This window comes from Triturus cristatus, chromosome 7 (genome assembly GCF_964204655.1).
Source record: "Triturus cristatus chromosome 7, aTriCri1.1, whole genome shotgun sequence".
NCBI lineage: Eukaryota > Metazoa > Chordata > Amphibia > Caudata > Salamandridae > Triturus > Triturus cristatus.
In genome coordinates, this window is record NC_140590.1 from 1,877,715,449 (window position 1) to 1,877,723,585 (window position 8,137).

General features: G+C 56.0%; 1 protein-coding gene across 1 annotated transcript; it reads left to right on the forward strand.

The window, feature by feature from the left end:
- The first annotated feature begins 295 nt into the window (after window positions 1–295).
- On the forward strand, window positions 296–2,408 carry LOC146813590 (zinc-binding protein A33-like). Its single transcript, XM_085615448.1, has 2 exons — window positions 296–347; window positions 1,769–2,408. The coding sequence occupies exons 1-2, from the start codon at window positions 296–298 to the stop codon at window positions 2,278–2,280; spliced, it is 564 nt and encodes a 187-aa protein (XP_085471574.1). The 3' UTR covers window positions 2,281–2,408.
- The last annotated feature ends 5,729 nt before the right edge of the window (window positions 2,409–8,137 follow it).

Consider the following 8,137-nt stretch of genomic DNA (forward strand, 5'->3'; position numbering starts at 1 on the left):
ATTAGATTCTAACAGTATCATTGTTAATATATGCACGACTCCCTGTCCATACGGGGTATGTATGTCCCACCCTGAAACTTAAGGTGACCAAAAGGTAAGCCGAATGCAGCTTATGTTTTAGGGGAGGGCAATCATTCCAGGGATAACAAGTGAACTAGGGCTATAGCTGGATCGAGCTCCAAGGGACAAGTGATCGAACGTTAGTTAAGCAAGCCTGGTAGATACAGGAAGTTGTCACTCCGCCCAGGGTGCTGTGGCTGCACTAAAGTGCGCAATACGAGCATTCTTGGTCACCATGGTCGAGCACTCAAAAATACCCATACAAATGTCCGGTCAACTTCAACGAAGTATGTGCACGCTGCTCCCTGGGCAGGTTACGGGTTGCTTGAGTTATGCATAAAATTCCCCGCCCTCATAGCCATAGTAGACAGGCTGGTTGTGGAAGCGGTCATCTAAACAAGCGTGCTGCAGTTCCATAAATTGAGGGAACAGCTGCTAGGCACACAAAGTGCTAGAGGGATAGCAACCACAGGCTGCAGGAGGTTGGAGCCTACATTAGCTTGAAGGGTAACATAGCTATGGTTAAGAGTAGAACTCCCTCCTGGGTGGCTATCACATAACTACTGGTCATGTGACGCAGTCGAACAGTCCCGGAGAAGGATGAACAGCGCCTTGCGCAAGTTCGCAGAGCTATGAGACTTTGCTTCATCAGGCATGGGCTAATCCAGGCGAACACCAAAGGTGATTGTGGAAAGCTGGGGGTGCACTTGTCACAGGTGGGAAGGGACCTGATCCTACTGGACATGAAGGTGGCCCGGGAAATAGCAGGTTGCAGGTGAGAAATTAGCTGTATTGGTGGGGGGGGCTCTGTAGGCGTGGCGGAGTTACAGGGCGATCTGGAAGCAGATGGGTACAGAAGGGTACCTCTGCAGGAGCACAGTAGGGGTGCCAGAGCCAAATACCAGGAGTCCTCATGGCAGGTGCCTGGAAGAAGTTAGTTGGCGCCCCGGTAGTCCTTCGGGCGGTTTTAAGCCTGAACAACCGGGGGCTCGCCTTGCTACGCTCCGCCCCGAGAGGGGCGTGAGTAATAAGGGACCACTGTGTCATGTGATCCAGCAGAGAGGATCACCCCATAAGGGGTAGCCCTGATTGGGTTCGCCACAGTGCAAGTTGTCTCATCAGGCGGGCAGGACAGCATAGGTCGGTTACCGCTGCCTGCCCTTTGATCGCCCGTAAGATAACAACCCACCATATTGCATACTTTTGTATGGAATAAACCTGCAGCAATATTTTCCCAAACAAAAGTTGTGTTGTGTATTTATTTACGTCATCATGCATGCTCTGACAGTGGGTGGGGAGTGTTGCTTATAATGGCACTCTGCAGTGCTGGGGTCTCTGGGTGGGACAGTGACTTGTCTGAGGTCACACAGTGTGTCATTGCCTCTCCTGACTCTGCAGTGCTGGGGTCTCCGGGTGGGACAGTAACTTGTCAGAGGTCACACAGTGTACCATTAACTCTCTCCTCTCTCTGCAGTGCTGGGATCTCTGGGTGGGACAGTAACTTGTCTGAGGTCACACAGTGTGTCATTAACCCTCTCTCCTCTCTCTGCAGTGCTGGGGTCTCTGGGTGGGACAGTGACTTGTCTGAGGTCACACAGTGTGTCATTAGCCCTCTCTCCTCTCTCTGCAGTGCTGGGGTCTCTGGGTGGGACAGTGACTTGTCTGAGGTCACACAGTGTGTCATTAACCCTCTCTCCTCTCTCTGCAGCGCTGGTGACTCTGGATCCAGACACGGCTCATGAAGCTCTGATCCTGTCCGAGGACGGGAAACGTGTGAGATGGACAGACAGACCGCAGCCCCGGCCGGACAATCCCAAAAGAATCATTGAAACTTCCCAGCCCGCTGTGCTGGGGCGGGAGGGGTTCACCTCGGGGAGGCATTACTGGGAGGTGCAGGTGGTGCAGGAGGGGCAGCAGTGGGGGTATGTGGGGGTCGCAGGGGACTTTATCAGAGCGTTCTCTGCGAGGGGGGTCTCTGGTTTGCGTCGGAGGGATGGTGGTCTGTACTGGGCTCTCTCCTTCTCCTTCTCCTCTTCCTCTCCCCGTCCGCTCCGCCTGAAGCTGGGGGTGTACCTGGACTACGAGGGGGGGCGGCTGTCCTTCTACAGCGCAAACGGCTCAAAAACCTTGAAGCATCGCCACACCTTCAATGGCACCTTCACTGGGGGGCTGCACCCCCTCTTCGTGGTCCGGTCAGGGGCAGACCTGCGCCTGGTGTAAATCGAGCCCCCCCCCAGACCCCACCAGGTCAATAACAGGGCAGAGAGAGGCGTTTCATCCACTGACAGACTCCACCGTGGGGGGTGCATGTTGACCTGAACTCCCGAGGGAGGGGGGAGCGGGAGATGTCACGGGGGAGGGGGAGGGAGATGTCCTCGGGGAGGGGGAGAGGGAGGGAGATGTCCCGGGGGAGGGGGAGAGGGAGGTAGATAGGGGCGGGGGAGAGGGAGGGAGATGTCCCGGGGGATGGGGAGAGAGAGGGAGATGTCCCGGGGGAGGGGGTGATGGGGGAGGGGGAGAGGGAGGGAGATGGGGAGGGGGAGAGGGAGGGAGATGTCCCGGGGGAGAGAGAGTGAGATGGGGAAGTGGGAGATGGAGGGAGATGTCCCGGGGGAGGGGGAGAGGGAGGGAGATGGGGGAGGGGGAGAGGGAGGGAGATGGGGAAGGGGGAGAGGGAGGGAGATGTCCCGGGGGAGAGAGAGTGAGATGGGGGAGGGGGAGAGGGAGGGAGATGTCCTGGGGGAGGGGGAGAGGGAGGGAGATGGGGGAGGGGGGAAGGGAGGGAGATGTCCCGGGGGAGAGGGAGGAAGATGGGGAGGGGGAGAGGGAGGTAGATGTCCCGGGGGAGGGGGAGAGGGAGGGAGATGTCTCGGGGGAGAGGGAGGGAGATGGGGAGAGGGAGGAAGACGTCCTCGGGGGAGGGGGAGAGGGAGGGAGATGTCCGAGGGGGAGAGGGAGGGAGATGTCCTCAGGGGAGGGGGAGAGGGAGGGAGATGTCCCGGGGGAGGGGGAGAGGGAGTGAGATGGGGAGGGGGAGAGGGAGGGAGATGTCCCGGGGGAGAGGGAGGGAGATGGGGGAGGGGGAGAGGGAGGGAGACGTCCTCGGGGGAGGGGGAGAGGGAGGGAGATGTCCTCGGGGGAGAGGGAGAGAGAGTGAGATGGGGGAGGGGGAGAGGGAGGGAGATGGGGAGGGGGAGAGGGAGGGAGATGTCCCAGGGGAGGGGGAGAGGGAGGGAGACGTCCTTGGGGGAGGGGGAGAGGGAGGGAGATGTCCTTGGGGGAGAGGGAGGGAGATGGGGGAGGGGGAAAGGGAGGGAGATGTCCCGGGGGAGGGGGAGAGGGAGGGAGATGGGGAGGGGGAGAGGGAGGTAGATGTCCCAGGGGAGGGGGAGAGGGAGGGAGACGTCCTTGGGGGAGAGGGAGGGAGATGTCCTCGGGGGAGGGGAAGAGGGAGGGAGATGTCCTCGGGGGAGGGGGAGAGAGTGAGATGGGGGAGGGGGAGAGGGAGGGAGATGTCCCGGGGGAGAGGGAGGGAGATGGGGGAGGGGGAGAGGGAGGGAGATGTCCCGGGGGAGGGGGAGAGGGAGGGAGACATCCTCGGGGAGAGGGAGGGAGACGTCCTCGGGGGAGGGGGAGAGGGAGGGAGATGTCCCGGGGGAGAGGGAGGGAGACGTCCTCGGGGGAGGGGGAGAGGGAGGGAGACGTCCTCGGGGGAGGGGGAGAGGGAGGGAGATGTCCTCGGGGGAGGGGGAGAGGGAGGGAGATGTCCTCGGGGGAGTAGCCAGTTGGTCTCACCCTTGGGACCTTATAAGTGTTTTTAGCCAGAGCTACTGGCTTTGCCAATGCTGTTCAGCTGTGTTGTAGAGCAGTGTGGCTGCTGTGCAGCATATTGAAAAGTTGTAATAAAAGCAATTGTGTTGCCTTATATGTCACTAAGGAGACATTATGTACAAGTGAACAATCCTATTAAAAAAAGAATTAACATAACAAATATTATCTCGGGTTTTTTTGTCCTTGCAATGCTGGCAACTTTTTCCTGCCTGTTCTAATGCGGGTTTGGTATAACTTTTTTTTGCTATGGGTGGGGGGAGACAAACGGGAGGGTGGAGTTTGGGAAATAGTGGCCGAGGTGCTGCTGGTGAGGTGGTGCTCAGGTGGTACCGAGTGATGCAGAGGTGGTGCTGGTGAGGTGGTACCGAGTGATGCAGAGGTGGTGCTGGTGAGGTGGTGCTCAGGTGGTACCGAGAGATGCAGAGGTGGTGCAGAGTGATCCTGAGGTGGTGCTGGTGAGGTGGTGCTCAGGTGGTACCGAGAGATGCAGAGGTGGTGCAGAGTGATCCTGAGGTGGTGCTGAGGTGGTACCGAGTGATGCAGAGGTGGTGCTGGTGAGGTGGTACCGAGTGATGCAGAGGTGGTGCTGGTGAGGTGGTGCTCAGGTGGTACCGAGAGATGCAGAGGTGGTGCAGAGTGATCCTGAGGTGGTGCTGGTGAGGTGGTGCTCAGGTGGTACCGAGAGATGCAGAGGTGGTGCAGAGTGATCCTGAGGTGGTGCTGAGGTGGTACCGAGTGATGCAGAGGTGGTGCTGGTGAGGTGGTACCGAGTGATGCAGAGGTGGTGCTGGTGAGGTGGTGCTCAGGTGGTACCGAGAGATGCAGAGGTGGTGCAGAGTGATCCTGAGGTGGTGCTGGTGAGGTGGTACTCAGGTGGTGTTGCGCTGGTGCTACATTGTGCTTAGTTGCTGAAGAGGTGGAGCTGCCTTAGTGTTGAAGTGGGCTGCGCTAATGGTGGTGCACTGATGCGGAGGAGGTGCTGTGCTGATGCCGAGCTGGTGCTCAGGAGGTGCTTTGTTGAGGTGATGCTGTGCTGATGCTGCAGTGGAGCTGCACTTGTGCTTAGGTGGGCCTGTGCTGGTGGCAGTGTACTGATGCTGAGGTGATGCTGCAGTGGTGCAGAGTTGGTGCTGCACTGGTGATGGTGCTGTGCTGATGATGAGATGGTGCTGTGCTGAGTTGGTGCTGCACTGATGGTGCTGCACTGGTGGTGGTGCTCTGCTGATGCTGAGATGGTGCTGTGCTGATGTTGAGATGGTGCTGTGCTGAGGTGGTGCTGTGCTGATGATGAGATGGTGCTGTGCTGATGTTGAGGTGGTGGTGCAGTGGTGCCGAGTTGGTGCTGCACTGATGGTGGTGCTGTGCTGATGTTGAGGTGGTGCTGCACTGGTGGTGGTGCACTGATGAGGTGGTGCTGTGCTGATGATGAGATGGCGCTGTGCTGAGGTGGTGCTGTGCTGATGCTGAGATGGTGCTGTGCTGATGATGAGATGGTGCTGTGCTGAGGTGGTGCTGTGCTGATGATGAGATGGTGCTGTGCTGAGGTGGTGCGTTGCTGATGCTGAGTGCACACAAAGAGATCTAAAGTGCTCTGATAACTATAGCTTTGTGAGTGGACTCACATTTACAGGTATTTACAAACATGGAACAGTAAGTGGGGAACAGATACACGTGTCTAAACAGCTGTAAAATGTGTATTTGCACTTGCAAACTCTTTTCTCGCTTTTTCCCAGGGAAAAATGAAATCCATTCTCCGACACCCCTAGTAATTTCGACAGTGCTGCCACGCCCATTCCCACATTAAAAACAATGGGTTTTGCCGAGTTTGTTAGGAACCGGAGTATTCACTGGTTTGTGTACAACCCAGATAACTGGGACTGTTTTATATTAAAATATACATTTTGAGCGTAGAGACCGAAAAAAAAAACAATAAGTGGGGGGGGGCATAAAGGGCATTAATCAGCGGATAAAGCCTTCCTATGTCAGTCGACCCTCTAGGAAGGGAAGCTGCAGGATCAGGTTCACCTTCCAAAAAGCAAAAGACCTTTGAAATGGAGCGGGCCGTCGAGCGTAGGGACGTGTTCTGCAACGTTTAGAGGGAGGCCGGTGTTTTCAAAATAACAAACGCTTTTCACCTTTCCTGGCCACTTCACAAAAATCAGCTTTGGATGTCCTGGGCTGAGGAGGTCTGTGGGGGCCAAAGAGGAAGTTGTTGGGAAAAAAGTGTTATTCGAATCCTGGAAGCCGAGACCTTTGTCCAAGTGTCAACAGTCATTCACAACTTCTATCTTTGCAGAGTAATCCAACTCTATACTTGCTAATTATGTTGTGGAAAAGGTGCTTTGGTGTTGTGAAGTGTTGGTTTCTGAGCGGAATGTTTGCCTATTGAGACTGGGTAGGCTTGTCTGATGGACCCAGTTTATATTGTTAGTGGGTGGGCTTGGCACATGGACCCAGTTTATATTGTGAGCGGGTGGGCTTGGCACATGGACCCAGTTTATATTGAGAGCGGGTGGGCTTGTCAGATGGACCCAGTTTATATTGTGAGCGGGTGGGCTTGTCAGATGGAACCAGTTTATATTGTGAGTGGGTGGGCTTCTCAGATGGACCCAGTTTATATTGTGAGTGGGTGGGCTTCTCAGATGGACCCAGTTTATATTGTGAGCGGGTGGGCTTGTTGGATGTACCCAGTTGATATTGTGAGTGAGTGGTTTGTCAGATGGACCCAGTTTATATAATCAGTGGGTGGGCTTGTCAGATGGACCCAGTTTATATTGGGAGCGGGTGGGCTTGTTAGGTCGGCCCAGTTTATATTATGAGCGGGTGGGCTTGGCACATGGACCCAGTTTATATTGGGAGCGGGTGAGCCTGTTAGGTGGGCCCAGTTTATATTATGAGCGGGTGGGCTTGTCTGATGGACCCAGTTTATATTATGAGCGGGTGGGCTTGTTAGGTGGGCCCAGTTTATATTATGAGCGGGTGGGCTTGTTAGGTGGGCCCAGTTTATATTATGAGCGGGTGGGCTTTTCTGATGGACCCAGTTTATATTGTGAGTGGGTGGGCTTGTCAGATGAGACCAGTTTATATTGTGAGTGGGTGGGCTTGTCTGATGGACCCAGTTTATATTATGAGCGGGTGGGCTTGTCTGATGGACCCAGTTTATATTGTGAGCGGGTGGGTGTTGGACTTGGCCCTTCTGGCAGGTTCACCCCTGAAACGTTTTGCTTTTTACTGTGACTTGGTGTTAGTGATTTTTGGTTTCTGTGCACTCTGAGTGCATTTGGTGAGGTAGGCCTGCCCTCCCATAGGAATGCATGGGGAATGTATGTGTCCCTGGTAGTTCCTGATGTGTGGGGTTTGCAGGCTCGAGTTTGGTATGTGCGGACTCGTGTGATTGAATGCTTCGCAATGATGTATGATGCGTGATTATGTCATGTGCGGAAGTGCCACTTCTAGGAGTTGGTATATTAGTGTAAAATGTGCAGTGACTGCCTGTCGCGTGATTGGCTGGCTGAGGTCATGTGACGGGCTAGGGAATCCCCAGAGTCAGGAGGAGTCACCCTGTGGTGAATGGGGAGATCAGCAGCTAGATGGGTGGGAGGAGTACACCTGGGTCCTGAATAGGGCTGGGCTTTCCCCACACAATGCTGGCTCCGCCCCCTGTGGTGCGACTGATGACCCTGGCCTGTCCTCTGAATAGGGAGAGGGGCTGAGCAAAACAAAGTGCTCAGGAACCAGTTGTAACTGGTTCGCCCCTTCCCTGCACCTTGAGACAAAGGGTTTCACTGTATAAAAAGGGGCTGTGTCCCCTTACAAGTTGTTCTGCTTTGGATCCTGACAGAGGGGGGCTTGCTGCTGGTGGGGCCCAGGAGGGACCGCCATGGGGGCTACCTCCCTGCTGGAGGGCCCTGTGTGCTGGCCCCTGGACACCTTCAGGACCTTTTGGACCGTTTTGCTGGTCCTTTTTCTCTGCCCAGGCTTGGTGCAGCCTTCTAGCGCCCTGGGAGCGCTACATTGCTTTATTTTGCCCGTAGGAGCGCTGGAGCTCTGCCGCAATGCGCTGCCGTCTGGGGGGAGGGAATCCCCATAGGAGGGATTCCCCCGTGCAGCTGCCCGGCGGGTGCCTACCCCGCGTTTGTGCGCTTTGGGCGGGAGCCTACCCCGCTACTGAATTTGCTTTGTGGATCGCGGGTGCCCACCCCGCGTTGTTGCCACCTACTTGATTTCTCTATTTGCGTTGCGGGGG

Bases quoted from the DNA above. Each gene is read 5' to 3' on its own strand.
- LOC146813590 (XM_085615448.1), top strand. From the start codon at position 296: ATGGTCGAGCACTCAAAAATACCCATACAAATGTCCGGTCAACTTCAA. The intron at 348-1,768 runs GTATGTGCACGC...CTCTCTCTGCAG, and splicing joins GTCCGGTCAACTTCAACGAA to CGCTGGTGACTCTGGATCCA.